General features: G+C 41.9%; 1 protein-coding gene across 5 annotated transcripts in view; it reads right to left on the bottom strand.

The window, feature by feature from the left end:
• Positions 1–4,073: 4,073 nt before the first annotated feature.
• Positions 4,074–16,683, bottom strand: part of LOC142699009 (EGF domain-specific O-linked N-acetylglucosamine transferase-like) — a 153,413-nt gene continuing 140,803 nt past the window's right edge. For all 5 annotated transcript variants that reach the window (XM_075847956.1, XM_075847955.1, XM_075847954.1 and 2 more), the window contains 5 exons: positions 14,977–15,045; positions 14,724–14,785; positions 7,198–7,317; positions 5,510–5,612; positions 4,074–4,373 (listed from right to left, as the gene is read on the bottom strand). In XM_075847956.1, coding sequence (XP_075704071.1) covers positions 4,227–4,373; positions 5,510–5,612; positions 7,198–7,317; positions 14,724–14,785; positions 14,977–15,045 — 501 coding nt within the window. In that variant the 3' untranslated portion in view covers positions 4,074–4,226. The remainder of the gene's footprint in view (positions 4,374–5,509; positions 5,613–7,197; positions 7,318–14,723; positions 14,786–14,976; positions 15,046–16,683) is intronic.

Below are 16,683 nucleotides of genomic sequence, written 5' to 3'. Positions count from 1 at the left end.
TTTCCATCGCTGATAGTTCTAATTATTCCTCGGATGTTCAATAACGCTGTGTGGTGAAGTTCAGGACAGTGATCGAGGTCTCAACATTTTACTGCACAGCTCCATGATCTCTAAGGGCTTATTCAGACGAACGTATAATACGTCCGTGCAACGCGCGTGATTTTCACGCGCGTCGCACGGACCTATGTTAGTCAATGGGGCCGTTCAGATTGTCAGTGATTTTCACGCAGAGTATGTCCGCTGCGTAAAACTCACGACAAGTCCTATATTTGCCCGTTTTTAGCGCATCACGCAACCATTGAAGTCAATGGGTGTGTGAAAACCGCGCACGGCACACGGACGCACTTCCGTGTGCCGCTCGTGATGCGCGCTACAGTAGTCAAAACTATGAACGAAAACAGAAAAGCACCACGTGCTTTTCTGTTTACAAACATAAAAACAGAGAAAATCACGCAGCCGCGTATCGTATGCTGCTGACACATGGAGCTTTTATGTACCTTTTGCGCGCCCAAAACGCACACGCTCGTGTGAATCCGGCCTAAGGCTGGATTCACACGAACATGTTCGGTCCGTAAAGGACGGAACGTATTTCGGCCGCAAATCCCGGACCGAACACACTGCAGGGACCGGGCTCCTAGCATCATAGTTATGTACGACGCTAGGAGTCCCTGCCTCTCCGTGGAACTACTGTCCCGTACTGAAAACATGATTACAGTACGGGACAGTTGTCCTGCAGAGAGGCAGGGACTCCTAGCGTCGTACAGAACTATGATGCTAGGAGCCCGGCTCCCTGCAGTGTGTTCGGTTCGGGACTTGCGGCCGAAATACGTTCCGTCCTTTACGGACCGAACATGCTTGTGTGACTCCAGCCTAAGGGTATGTGCACACGGCAACACCAATTACGTCTGAAATTACGGAGCTGTTTTCAGGCGAAAACAGCTCCTGAATTTCAGACGTTTTGACAAGTGCACCCGTTTTTCGCGGCGTCTTTTACGGACGTAATTGGAGATGGTTTTAATTGGAGTCAATGAAAAACAGCTCCAATTACGTCCCAAGAAGTGACATGCACTTCTTTGAGGCGGGTGTCTTTTTACACACCGACAGCGGCGCGTAAAAAAAAAGTTTGGAGCCATTTTTTCGGACGTAATTCGAGGCGTAAAACGCCTGAATTACGTCCGTAAATAGGGCGTGTGAACATGTGAACATACCCGAACACATTCATCTGATCTACAGCAACCAGAAGCTCCTCCACATTTTTGTGGGGTAAGGTTAGTCTTCCTGGTGAAAGTGAACTCCATAATTCATTTCATGATGTCCTTGGAGATCGCTGGGATTTTATATACTTTCTTTAGGTTGTTTAAATTGTTTGTGAACACATCTCTGACAGTAGAAGAAAAGTGACCTGGAAAGAATAACGTTACTAATCCATTAATGATCCACAATGTATGTATCTCATGTATCCATATTGGTCTAATCTGTCTATCTATCCAAATCGATCTCTATATCTATCCCGCATACCTATCTCATCGAAACCGCTGTGGCGGTTTTTTCAGTCTCCCATTGATTTTAAGGGGGTTTTTGAGGCGGAAAACACCTCAAGAAAGGACATGTTGCTTTTTTTACCGTGAGCGAACCCCACCTCTCATTCCCATTGAAAGCAATGGGAAAAGATTTGGGAAATTTTTTTGGACTGATTCCGACGCAGTTTCCTCGTCAAAATCGGCACCAAAAAAACTGTGTGAACAGGGCCTAATATTTATATCTATCCAATCTCTAGCTGTCGGACTATCTACTTACTTCCATTTTCCATCTATTGCATCCATCACACTCTGAACCCGTTTAGGACATTATCTAGTACAAACACGGGAATATAAATCATACATTACCCAATAAATTACAACCATGCAACAAAATCAAATAAAAGAGATAGACAACCTGGGTGGTAAAACATGGCCTTCTTTATTAATTAAAACGTTATAAAAAGGAAAACATTTTTATAAAATTACATATATATATATAAATATAAAACACACATCATATAACTCAGACATAAAATCAATCCATAAAACAATCTACTTCAAAGACTGATTTTACCCCCAGTCTAATAAAAAGCTGTGACATAACAAATATATAACATAAGGGAGGATAGGCGTGGTGCTTCCAAGTATCGCCTTCTTTAGGCTGCGGGTTTGGTACAAGCCACAATTTAAACCCAAACAGGTAGGTCACATGAGCAAAAGAAGCCCAATGACCTACCGGTTACTGGGTACCAGGGAAGATCTTCCCTTGTTGCTGGGTCACATGAGACCCCAGCAGCATCCAATAGCCAGCTGTTGCTACCCTGGGCATATCTGACCAGAGAACAGCAAAATTGGCGGGAAAATTCCCGCCAAAATCATAAGAAATCCACATAAGGGATGACTATAATCCCATGTGGATCCCTCCTTATGGTCTGGGATCCTTCCATTCTATGAAATTTTTTTCATTTTTTTTTTAACATGGATGGAAAAATTTGAGGTGTAAACAAAGAAAATAAAAACTTTATGTTAAAAAGCATTAAAAATAGGGATAGGATAGGCCATCACTTCCTAAACGGTGGAGCACAGTCCACTTCACTTGAATGGAGATGTTTCCGTTCCCTGCTTGCGGGTGGACGGTGGCCTTGTTGTGCAGGAGAGGTGCCAAAGGGATCTTTAAGGGTATGCTATACACTTTTGATAGTGCCATGTGCATGAGGACTTAGTCAGATCTTGACGTGACACCAGTTCATTGAGCAAAAGTACGAGATATATCAAAAGCTAACTAAACTTTCAAAAAACTTCCGACATGTCATAGTGACAAGTCAGACATTTTGATCAGTGGGGTCTGAGCCCCCCACCGATCACTTAAATGAAGCGGCAGAAGCGCTCGGGTGAGCGCTGAGCCACTTCGTTTCTGATCGGCTTTTGTCGGCAAGATGAGAAATTGGTGTACGGTCACAATAGAAAGTCTATGAGCCCGTACACCAACTGCTTGGCTTTCCGAGAAAAGCCAATCAGAAACGAAGCAGCTCAGAACTCACCGTAGCACTTCTGCCGCTTCATTTTAGCAATCGGTGGGGGGCTCTGTGCTCAGACCCCCACCGATCAAAACTTCTGACACGTCACTATGACGTTTTAGTTACCATTTAATCATGCTTTATTCACAAAGATGTCTTACAAAACAATCACTTTTTTAGGAAGTTTTTTCATTTTACAAAATGATTTCCACTTAATAAAAACATGATTTATTATTTTTTATTACAAAATCGACCAATAATAATCGTATAACCAGCCTCCCATAAGTGTTTTTTTTAGCTATACGTATATATTATCGGACAGAGCTGAATCCAGGACTTGTTAAAAACATGAAATTGGAAGATTTTTTTTTTTTAATATAGTTTTTTTCTGAATAGAAACCTTACAAAAAAAAAAGGCACCCCTCCCCCTTATTAAATCCTATGGGGCAGATAAACACAACGGTCGTGGTCATGTGCCCATATCTCTCAATGGTTCTAAAGCCACTGGATGATACAGGACCAATGGTAAATCTAGCACAAAATACTTAAAGGGGTTGTGTCGTCTCATTACTATGAGAGTGGGTCTGGCTCCCCGACACGTAGCAGATTTTGCTAAGAGAGGTTACCGTCGGCTGCTCACTTCCCCGGCAGCGGCCACTACAGGTGAAATTAAGTATTACATCTAGCCAATCAAATGAATGGCCTTCCTTGTGATACATGGATGACTGGGTCAGTCAGCTTGTCAGAAGCTCTCTGTTCTAGATCATATAAGGGGTCTCGAGCAGGGTACCATCCCTCTATGACGTCAATAGGGCCTAATAGGCAAAATGGGGATTGGTTGTCGAGAGGAGACAATCCCTTTAGTTACAACTTATAGGTAAGTGGATTTTTTTAACCTATCTGCTGTACTTTAGGAAAATGGTTATGAATTTTACTGATGCATGTTGGATTTCGGCTTGTGTAGAAAATAACGCATGTACAATACTGCCTGTTCTGGATGAAAAAAAAATAAAAGAAAATGATAAAAACTGGTAAATAGAAGCTAAAATGGATTTAATGCATTTACTTCAAACTCACCAAATTCCAACAATTATAATTAAAAAAACTTTTTTATAATAAATAAATAATTTATTATGTTATAAAATAGAACCGAGGACATATTCTTCGAGGTAATTCCTTCTTTTTACGATTACAGTTCATCACGACCTCTTCGGAGCGGCCACTCAGGATGACGAGACACGTACTCTGACGCAGTGCTGACCAGCCGGAAAAATTCCGCAACATCGAAGGCGTAATTGGTGAATTTTGGGTGTTCTCCCAAAGTCGGGTGATGTCCCTTAATTAGACGGCATAACAAGCTTTGTCATTCTCGGGCACGTTATTCTCTCCATTGAAGGACAAGTTAATTAGGTAATTCTGGTTACAGAAAACAACTTTCATTTAAAGCCCCCAGGACATATTGATATTTTTTTTTTTCTACACGGGACACGGGGGAGAATTATTGACAGGTTGAACTAATGACCAATTAATTTACTTTTGATCCTGCCACAGCCTGAAATGTGTCACAACTCAATGGAAGAAGCCTAATAATGGGAGAGAACAATATAATCTAACAAAAAAAAAAAAAAAGTGTGAATGGAAAGAGTCAAGAGCGACACCATGTGAACGTGCGGGGAGTAACACACAACAGCGAGGGCTTTATGTCCGAATATTCTCATAAAATCACTACTCAAAAATTAAAAAGGGGTATTCGGTTTCTGCAAATAAATTTTAGGCTGAGTTCACACAGGGCGAATACGCTGCGTAAAGTGACACAGCGTAAAGATTTGTTTAAATCTCATCCACTTTGCCGCTACCGTATTACGCTGTGGATTTTCCGCAACGAATTCCGTTGCAGAAAACCCACAGTATTTACCCAACGTGTGAACTGACCCTTATTCTTTGTATAATGAAAAATTATATAATTTTCCAATATACTTTATGTATGAGTTTCTCCCGGTTTTAAGATCTCTGCATGCTGTCCTACAATAGAAACCGTCATTTACTTGCAGGAGATAAAAAAATATCTGTCCATGGTCATGAGCAGCAAAAATGTTGTCAATGAAACATAGAAGAAAGCAGACCCCATAGCAAAGATCGAAATGGGCCCTTAATATGGTGCTGGTTTTGCCACCCAGGACAAAAAGAACAGTTTGTTTCCCCTCCACATCCTTTCCATGACACTTGGGCCAATGCCCACTCTCCTGCTGCGAAAAATTCAGTTCCTCTGGAGAGGGGAGTCCTACACAGGTTCTCGACACCCAGTAGCGAAGAGATGGGACCAACCAACCCAGGACCCCCTTTCTCTTAGGGCCCCATAGCAGCTGCTTAGGCTCTCTCTATGGTATATCAGTCCTCAGCTGGCTAAATGAGTCATTTCTAATGTAAACCCACTGATCGGGTAATACCCCTGGTATCGTGAGCAGGACTTACCTTGTCCTGAGGGAAAATTTTATCTGCTTTCTCCCATGTGATGTAGTGAATTCCTCGAAGTCGAGCCAAGTCCAAGTAACACCTCTCATCCTGACAATTATACCTAGGGAAAGAAGATCACACATGTACAGTATTCTACGCAACGGCGCCCCCTGCAGGGTAAACACATGCAATAATATGGTAGAAGACAAAACTATTATCTGCCCTGTTCACACTTGTACTCTGCATTATTCGCTACTAACATGCCTGAATCTAAAGGCAACATTTTACCCATTCACCCCTCTAGAGGGCGCACAGCGCAACGTATGCTGGAGGTGCATTAGTTATGCCACGCACCCACTGAATGAGTTTTGCAAAAGCAAAAATGGCTATTATACTGCAATGCCACGTGTTTACCGTGCATGAATTTCAATACAAATACATAATGGCAAAGGTTGGTCCTGCAATCTTCCTAAAATTCTCAAAATTAGCGGTTCTATACGTTTTGTCTTGTATATTAAATGCTATGTGTATCAATACAACATGTCAAATTCTCATCATGCCTATTCTAAATATTTGATATAACCCTTCTGTTCTGAAGTGCCCTTAAAATAAGATGAATAGGGTAAGATTACTAATACACCAAGTCAGAGGTGCACATGTACTAATGGATCTGGGACATTGTCATTGTGATTAATGGACGCTGGTATAGGCAGATTCTGATAATCCACATACAGATATGGGCTGCGTGAATGCCGAGCTGACCTTGCACAAATGACTCGTGGGAAAAGAACTTAGCTTTTATTTTTAAAGTCTATAAATATTTATTGAAAATTCCATTCTGTGTCGTCATGGTAGGCCATTTCTAGAAATGTGAATATATGGACAGATCAGCACGCTTGCTTAAAAAAAAAAAAAACTAGCTCTAAAAGCTGTACTGCTGAAACATTTGCACCAACAGGACCATTAGTATAAGGTCATCATCAGGGGCATACACAGAAACCATAGTGCCCCATATCTAAATTCAGAATTCCCCCTACTGAAAGCTCCAACTATTTTTTTTTTTAAGTTAATGTTCACTGTTCTTTTGAAAATAGGGGTTGGGGCTCTGCTTTTCACAAACTCCAAATTCCCTGCTTCCCCTACCGCCACTAGGGGGAGCTCACTGTATATGTATTGAACTCAATGGGAGTTGTATAAATCTATATGCAGTGAGCTCCCCCTAGTGGTGGCTGCAAGTAAACACGGAGACAGTGTTTTAAAGGAAGCCGTAGAAGTTGTTCAGTTCCGGGCCCTCTTTTACCATGGGCCCGTTAGCGTGGTCATAGGGTCTGCCTCTACAGTAGGTACGCCACTAGTTGTTGCGCAATAGACATTAAGGATTGTCTAGTATAGCAATGAAGGCCGACTTTCTGCAGTCAGACACACATAGTAATTCTTAAATATAATGTTGTTATGGAAAACTCTCCCTTTACAAACTGGTGCAATCCAATCAGGACCCTTCAGGGACTCACAATCCAATCCAATCAGGACCCTTCAGGGACTCACACTCCCTGTATTTGCAGCACAGGGCCCCTCACCCGAATAGAAGACGATGACAATAACAATATATGAAGGAATTGCTAGTCATGCAATTTCCTAATGCAAAAGGAGAAGACATTCTAGGAGAGGCAACCATATTACACACGAGAACACAGAAAATGACTTACAGCTCAAATATAACTGCCCAGTTTGGTAAAAAGGGTAAATGAGTCAGTCCGGCCCCGTGAAGCCCAATAAATATGTCAGAGTTATGTGTGATCTTCAGCTGTTCAAGGAATCCAAGAGATCTAGAGAAACATACAATGAAGGGTTTGCAGTTATGGAGAGAACTATCAATACATTGCCTTTTAGAACTTCAAATTGCTACATAGACAGAGAGGGGTTATACAGGATTAGAAAATCATGGCTGCTTTTTCCCAGAAATAGCGCCACACCTGTCCATAGGTTGTGTCTGGTATTGCAGTAAACCTCCATTGAAGTGAGGCTTCGTTCACATCTGCCTCGGGGTTCCATTCGTGGTTCCGTCAAACCTTTCCGTCAGGAGAACCCACGAACGGAAACCAGACGGAAACCATAGCTTTCCGTTAGCCTTACCAGTGATTTCAATGGTAACGCTTCCATTGCTAATGGTTTCCGTTTGTCTCCGTTCCTTAAGGTTTCCGTTTTTTTGGCAGCATCAACAGCGCAGTCGAATTGATATGTTGTCTGAAGGAGTTGTCTACATGGTGTCTGTAAGTACTGGATACGATAATGTTTGTTTTCTTTTATTGATATTTAATAAAGAATTTAAAATGAAAAAGAAAGTGAAAATAAAAAAATATTATGTCTTTGCAGGGGATTTGGAGCTCTGTATCAGAAAAAAAACACCATTAATATATATTAGGGTATGTGCACACACACTAATTACGTCCGTAATTGACGGACGTATTTCGGCCGCAAGTACCGGACCGAACTCAGTGCAGGGAGCCGGGCTCCTAGCATCATAGTTATGTACGATGCTAGGAGTCCCTGCCTCGCTGCCGGACAACTGTCCCGTACTGTAATCATGTTTTCAGAACGGGACAGTAGTTCCACGGAGAGGCAGGGACTCCGAGCATCGTATATAAGTATGATGCTAGGAGCCCGGCTCCCTGCACTGTGTTCGGTCCACTACTTGCGGCCGAAATACGTCCGTCAATTACGGACGTAATTAGTGTGTGTGCACATACCCTTAAAGGGTAAGTAAATGTTCAAACTTCTGACATGTCATAGTGACATGTCAGAAGTTTTGATTGGTGGAGGTCCAAGCACTGAAACTCCCACCAATCGCTAAAACGAAGCGGCAGAAGTTCTCGTGTGAGCGTTCAGCCCCTTCATTTCTGTTCGGCTCTTTCTGGAAATCGATGTAGCGGTGTACAGACTCAATAGAAAGTCTATGAACTCGTACACCGCTACATCGGCTTTCCGGAAAAAGCCAAACAGAAATGAACCTGCTTAGCGCTTCTGCCGCTTCATTTTAGCGATTGGTGGGGGTCTCAGTGCTCAGACACCCAACCAATCAAAACTTCTGACGTGTTACTATGACATGTGAGAAGTTTGTTGAACGTTTAGTTACTCTTTAACCCCTTCCCTCTTTAGCCACTTTTGACCTTCCTGACCGGGCCTCATTTTTCAAATCTGACATGTGTCACTTTATGTGGTAATAACTCCGGAATGCTTTCACCTATCCAAGCGATTCTGAGATTCTTTTCTCGTGACACATTGGACTTTAAGTTACTGGCAAAATTTGCTCGATATGTTCAGTATTTAATTGTGAAAAACACCAAAATTTAGCGAAAAATTGCAAAAATTAGCATTTTTCCCAATTTAAATGTATCTGCTTGTAAGACAGGCAGTTATAACACACAAAATTGTTGCTAATTAACATCCCCCATATGTCTACTTTAGATTGGCATCGTTTTTTGAACATCCTTTTATTTTTCTATGACATCACAAGGCTTAGAACTTTAGCAGCAATTTCTCACATTTTCAAGAAAATTTCAAAAGGCCATTTTTACAGGGGCCAGTTCAGTTGTGAAGTGGCGTTGAGGGCCTTATATATTAGAAACCCCCAAAAAGTCACCCCGTTTTAAAAACTTCACCCCTCAAAGTATTCAAAACAGCATTTAGAAAATGTCTTAACCCTTTACACATGTCACAGGAATTAAAGCAAAGTAGAGGTGAAATGTACAAATTTCATATTTTTTTGCAGAAATAAATTTTTAGTACAATTTTTTTTATAACACAGAAGGTTTTACAAGAGAAATGCAACTCAATATTTGTTGCCCAGTTTCTGCAGTTTTAGGAAATATCCCACATGTGGCCGTAGCGTGCTACTGGACTGAAGCGCCGGCCTCAGAAGCAAAGGAACACCTAGTGGATTTTGGGGCCTTATTTTTGTTAGAATATATTTTAGGCATCATGTCAGGTTTGAAGGGCTCTTGCAGTGCCAAAACAGTCAAAATCCCCCAAAAGTGACCCCATCTGGGAAACTACACCCATTGAGGAAATTATCTAGGGGTACAGTGAGCATTTTGACCGCACAGGTTTTTTACAGAAATTATTGGAAGTAGGCCGTGAAAATTAAAATCAACATTTCTTCAAAGAAAATGTAGGTTTAGCTAATTTTTTCTCATTTCCACAAGGACTGAAGGAGAAAAAGCACTGTAAAATTTGTAAACCAATCTCTCCCGAGTAAAACAATACCCCACATGTGGTAATAAACGGTTATTTGGCGACATGGCAGGGCTGAGAAGGGAAAGTGCGCTATTTCGCTTTTGGAGCTCAAGTTTAGCAGGAATGGTTTGCGGAGGCCATGTCACATTTACAAAGCCCCTGAGGAGACAAAACAGTGGAAACCCCCCACAAGTGACCCCATTTTGGAGACTACACCCATTGAGGAAATTATCTAGGGGTATAGTGAGCGATTTGACTCCACAGGTTTTTTGCAGAAATTATTGGAAGTAGGCCCTGAAAATAAAAATCAACATTTTTTCAAAGAAAATGTAGGTTTAGCTTATTTTTACTCATTTCCACAAGGACTGAAGGAGAAAAAGCACCACAACATTTGTAAAGCAATTTCTCCCGAGTAAAACAATGCCCCACATGTGGTAATAAACGGCTGTTTGGAGACACGGCTTGGCTTAGAAGGGAAAGAGCGCTATTTGGCTTTTTGAGATCACATTGAGCAGGAATGGTTTGCGGCGGCCATGTCACATTTGCAAAGCCCCTGAGGGGAAAAAACAATGAAAACGCCCAAAAAGTGACACCATTTAGGAAACTACACCTCTTGAGGAATTCATCTAGGGGTGTAGTGAGCATTTTAACCCCACAGATGTTTCATAGAATTTATTAGAATTGGGCAGTGAAAATAAAAACAATCCTTTTTCTTCAATAAGACGTAGCTTTAGCGCAAATTTTTTCATTTTCGCAACAAATAAAGGAAAAAAAAGAACCCAACATTTGTAAAGCAATTTCTACCGAGTACGGCAATACCCCATATGTGGTCATAAACTGCTGTTTGGGCACACGGCAGGGCTCAGAAGGGAAGGACCGCCATTTGGAGTGCAGATGTTGCTGGATTGGTTTCTGGGCGCCTGTGGGCCCAAAACAGTGGAAACCCCCCAGAAGTGACCCAATTTTGGAAACTACACCCCTCAATGCATTTACCTAGGGGTGTAGTGAGCATGTTAACCCTGCAGGTGTTTTGTAGAAATTAGTGTGAACTCGATATTGCAGAGTGAAAATGGGATTTTTTCCACAGATATGTGGACAATATGTGGTACCCGGCTTGTGCCACCATAACAAGACAGCTCTCTAATTATTATGCTGGGTTTCCTGGTTTTAGAAACACCCTACATGTGGCCCTAATCTCTTGCCTGGACAGTCGACCAGGCTCAGGAGTGAAAGCGTACCATGTAAAATTGAGGCCTAATTTGGCGATTTACAAAGTATTGGTTCACAACTGCAGAGGCTCAGATGTGAAATAATAAAAATAAACCCCTGAGAAGTGACCCTATTATGGAAACTGCACCCCTCAAGGCATTTATTAAGGGGTGTAGTGAGCATTTTCACCCCACAGGTCTTTTCCATAAATGAATGCGCTGTGGATGGTGCAAATTAAAAATTTATATTTTTCCCTAGATATGCCATTCAGTGGCAAATATGTCGTGCCCAGCTTATGCCACTGGAGACACACACCCCAAAAATTGCTAAAAGAGTTCTCCCGGGTATGACTGTGCCATATATGTGGAAGGAAACTGCTGTTTGGGCCGCTGTAGGGTTCAGATGGGAGGAAACGCCATTTGGCTTTTGGAGCGTGGATTTTGCTTGGTAGTAGCTTTGTTTGGAGTCTTACTGGTGTTTCCGTTTATAATGTGGGGGTACATGTAAGCCGGGCGGAGTATATAAGGGGCATAGTCAGGTGGTATAATAATGGGGTAAAAAAAAACAATAAAATGATCCATAGATGTGTGTTACGCTGTGACACAATCCTTTCTGCACAGGCCAGTGTCGCACTGATATATGGCGTCCTTTATTATCCCCCTTTTGGTCCGCACTCCGCGCCTTTGTAGTTTGGGGAATTTTTCTAGGAAGTGTTGTCCTGGTATAATACGGGCACCCTCGCTTCCAGCTGATATGTTTGGGCCCTCCCTTTCCTGGTTCCCTAATTTTAGGTCCTTGAAAAATCGCCTCTTCAAACAGAAGAAATGTTCCCCTCGGGCACAACTGCATATTTTTTTATTTCCTGACTTATTGGAGCCATAACTAATTTTATTTTTCATAGACTTAGTGGTATGAGGACTGGTTTGTTGCGGGACGAGCTGTAGTTATTATTGGTACCATTTTGGGGTACATGCAACTTTTTGATCACCTTTTATCCTATTTTTTGGGAGGCCAGGTAAAAAAAAAACGCAATTCTGGCACAGCTTTTTTTGTTTTTTTTTATACAGCGTTCACCACGCATTATAAACTACATGTTAACTTTATTCTGCGGGTCAGTACGATTCTGGCGATACCTAATTTATAGCACTTTTTTATGTTTTACAACTTTTTGCACAATAAAATTACTTTTGTAAAAAGAATGTATTTTTTCTGTCGCCAAGTTGTGAGAACCATAACGTTTTAATTTTTTTGTCGACGGAGGTGTATGAGGGCTTGTTTTTTGCGGGACGAGCTATAGTTTTTATAGGTACCATTTTTGGATACGTGCGACTTTTTGATCACTTTTTATTCTAACATTTGTAGGGCAAAGTGACTAAAAAACAGAAACTGGTAAAGTTTTTTACGGGTTTTTTTTACGCTGTTCACCGCGTGCAATAAATAATATAATATTTTGATACCTCAGGTCGTTACGGTCGCGGCGATACCAAATACATATGGTTTATTATTATTTTTCAATAATAAAGGACTTGATAAGAGTAAAAGGGGGATTGTGTTTTATTTGATTACTTGAAACTTTTATTGTTTTCAAACTTTCATTATTTGCACTTTTTTTTACACTTTTTTATACTTTTTTTACACTTTTTCTCAAGTCCCACTAGGGGACTTGAAGGTCCAACGGTCAGATTTTTTTTTTCTAATACATTGCACTACCTATGTAGTGCAATGTATTAGATCTGTCAGTCATTCACTGACAGCAAGCCGATTAGGCTTCGCCTCCCGGCGGGGCCTAAATCGGCTTCCGTAATGGCAGAGCAGGAGACCATTGTGTCTCCTGTTGCCATAACAGCAGTCGCCAGTCCTGATTGCCTGTCAGGGCTGGCGATCTGCTAGTAACCGCTACGATGCAGCAATCGCTTTCGATTGCTGCATCGAAGGGGTTAATGGCAGGGATCGGAGCTAGCTCCGGTTCCTGCCATTACAGGTGGATGTCAGCTGTACAGTACAGCTGACTTCCACCGCTGATGACGCCGGATCAGCTCCTGACCCGGCGCCATCTTGCCGGCAGCTACGGAAGCCGATCAGGCTCCGCCGCCGGGCGGATCTTGACCGGCTTCGGTGCTAGGCAGACCGGGAGGCCAGTATTAGGCCTCCGGTTGCCATTGCAGCCACCGGAACCCCGGCAATTTCATTACTGGGGTTCCGATGAGCTGCAAACACCTTAAGTGCAGCGATCGCGTTTGAGCGCTGCACTTAAGGGGTTAATGGCGGGGATCGAAGCTAATTTCGGTCCCCGCCGTTACAGCCGGATGTCAGCTGTAAGATACAGCTGAGATCCGTTGATGATGGGACCGGCTCAGCTTCTGAGCCGGTCCCAAACATTCGGCGTACATGTACGGCAAGATGCGGGAAGTCAATGCTTTCCATGACGTACATGTACGGCAAATGTCGGGAAGGGGTTAAGAAATAATCAGCCTCATTTTGGACCTGTTTAGATTACAATAACAAAATGGTTGAAGGGCGGACATTCACTGTATAGTGCTCAATCTGTTATAACTGAAGGAACCAATGTCCTGATAACGGTAATTAATAAAACTTGTCCTTTACGGTCTTATTGTGTTTACCCAGAATCATAAATTATCACCTATCCACAGGTCAGGTGACGATTTTCTGATCGCTGGGGGCACCACTGCTAGGAACCCCTTCAATCATGAGAACGGGGGTCCCAGACCCATAGATCCTCCTCACCGCACCCCCTTCAGTGAGGATGAGCTTGAATGGATCAGCGATCGAGCATGCGCCTGCCGCTTCATTCACGGTCTATGAGAATAATGGGAACAGCTGTACTCGGCTGTTTCGGTCATTCCCATAGACTTTGAATAGAGTGGCAGCGCATGTTCGACCACCGCTACATTTAATGTCCTCCTGCGGTTCAGCAGTGAGGAAGAACGAGTGTTCGGTGGAGCCCCCAGCGATGAGAAAATTATCACCTATCCTGTAAGGTGTTTTCTTGCAAATAGCAGTCTCAGCAAAGTAGTACTTACTGATTGGTGGAGGTTTGACCACTGGGACCCTGACAATCCCTACAGCAGGCCCTTGAAGGTGTGTAGAGGCAAAATATAAAATTCAATGGGTATTTCAATAAGATACATTTATGGCATATCCATAGGACTACACCCCACTTCTTGGACCCCCAGCTGTTAGGAGAATGGGATCCCATGGTCTCAGTTTACGTGTAGGAGCGAACTGGCCACTGCAGGGAGAATGGGGCTGTGAATGTGCACGGATTTCCACATTGTAGTCGGTCGCAGGTCTGTAAGCGGCCAATTATATGTTGTCCTATGGATATGCTATAAATGTGTTCTGTAGAAATATCCCTTTAATGCAACAAAATATATAAAAGTCCTGGTGAAAAACCTGCTGTACGGCAACAGATTTAGAAACCCCCAGTGATCTGCGGTTATCGGCATCCGGACAGATATTTCCCCTACAGAGGTCTCTGCCGGGAAAATGTAGTATTACATGGCCGCCATTAAAATGAGTGGCCGACCACGTAATACATAGACGGGCCGGCTCTGGCTCATAGAAGGGGTCCAAAGTGCCCCCCCTATGAAGTCTAGATGCCCTAATGTCCTCATGAAACTTCACCTTTCATCAACGGACCGACCATCTATTATTCCAATATGGGGTTCCAGATCACGTGGCCTCATTTAGGATTCGTCCCGCAGTGTATTTCACCTTGGATAAGCATTATCAGCTCGTTCTCGGATATTATAAACATAATATTACGTACCTATATTTGGAATCCACCACAGTGACTTGAAAGAGTGGGACAGACTTCAAGGCATGGACCAGCTGAGGGAGAACATCAGTAAGAAATATGTTTAGCGTTATTATCCATTTGGCTAATTTGTATTTTTATTTTACGGATTTCCTGGGAGACTCGTTGCCACAATGTTATTTCCGATGATCACAGAGCAAAGACGAAGCGTCTGTGGTTAGAAATGACCCCAGGGCATTGCCACCCACAGAAAGGTAATGATTACCTCATCTAAGTTCAGTATTTTTGGAAACTCTGTGCTGCGTATAAGAATGGTGACTCGAATTTTCTCCTCCTAGAGCCAAAATGAAAGTAAATCAGTTAATAATGGATCTATTCACACGTTGTGGTCAAATGACATTTTTTGCAAGACAAAAAAAAAAAAACACCACTCGTCTATGGGCTGTGCCTGGTATTGCACTTCAGCTCCAAGAACTTGAATGAGCTGCAATACCAGACACAGCCTGTGGACAAGATGGCGCTGTTTTAATAGCAGCCATTATTTTCTAATCTTGTATATGTAATCTTTATGCTTTTCCCCACTTCAAGTGCCTTCCTCAATACCCACCAGTAGGGGTCAGGTATGCCGAAGACTGCACTGGAAGAAATCATTGGATCAGCTTGTAACCAGACTGGCTTTCATGTTGCATCAGTTTAGAAGTTACCGACTCTTATTCCACTTTTATTGCACCGAGGGCTATGCAAATAAGGGCATAAAAGTGGGTACAAGGCCTGATGGCCCATTCGCTTCAATAGAGGAATGCAGCAATAAGGACAGCACCTCTTTTATAGTCTCCAGCCTCCCATCTAACGTTATATGTTCCTGAACAGTCTGACAAAAGAAAAAGTACTCCATATATTGTTGGCGGGCTATGAATAATTGTATACATATATAATTTACGAGAATGGTGGCGCTCTACTTTATCCCTACAGAAGGCTTTAAAAAAGAAAAAATATATATATATATGACTGTAATGAACTGTGCCCGGGAACAAACCCTCATCTTGATTTATAGCGCACCTTTAACCCCTTAGTGACCAGCCCATTTTAGGCCTTAATGATCAAGCTATTTTATTCGTTTTTCTATAGTCGCATTCAAAGAGCTATAACTTTTTTATTTTTTTGTCTACATAGCTGTATGAGGACTTGTTTTTTGCGGGATTAGTTGTGCTTTTTAATAGCACCATTTTTGGGTGCATATAATTTTTATATTAACTTTTATTAACCTTTTTGGGGGGGATTATAACAAAAACCTGAAATTCCGCCATTGTTCTATGCGTTTTTAAATTGACGACGTTCACTATGCGACGTAAATAACATGTTACCTTTATTCTATGGGTCGGTACGATTACGGCGATACCACATATGTAGAGGTTTTTTTATGTTTTACGACTTTTGCACAATAAAAACACTTTTGAACTAAAATTATTTGCTTTTGCATCGTCGCTTTCCAAGAGCCGTCATTTTTTTATTTTTCCATCAATGTAGTGATTTTTTGGGCTTGTTTTCTGCGGGACAAGACGTAGTTTTGAATGGTACTGTTTTGGGGTGCATGGGACTTATTGATTCATTTTTATGACTTTTTTGGGGGGCAATGGAAAAAAATTGCAATTTCGCCATGGTTTTTTGCGTTTTTTTTTTTACGGTGTTCACCTTGCGGTTTAAATGACATATTAACTTTATTAATGGAGTCATTACGGTCGCAGCGATACCACATATGTGTACTTTTTTTTTTTTTTTTTTACACTTTTTATGGAAAAAAATTATTTTATTTATTTTTTTACTGTACTTTTTATTAATAATCTTTATTTCACTTTGATGACTTCTTTTATTAGTCCCACTAGGGGACTTTACTGTGCGATGTTCCGATCGCTGCTATAATGCTTTGGTATACTTCGTATACCAGAGCATTATTGCCTGTCAGTGTAAATCT

Source organism: Rhinoderma darwinii, unplaced genomic scaffold (genome assembly GCF_050947455.1).
Source record: "Rhinoderma darwinii isolate aRhiDar2 unplaced genomic scaffold, aRhiDar2.hap1 Scaffold_107, whole genome shotgun sequence".
In the NCBI taxonomy this organism is placed as follows: Eukaryota; Metazoa; Chordata; class Amphibia; order Anura; family Rhinodermatidae; genus Rhinoderma; species Rhinoderma darwinii.
The sequence above is the reverse complement of the archived record's forward strand: the minus strand, read 5'-3'. Positions and strand labels throughout refer to the sequence as shown.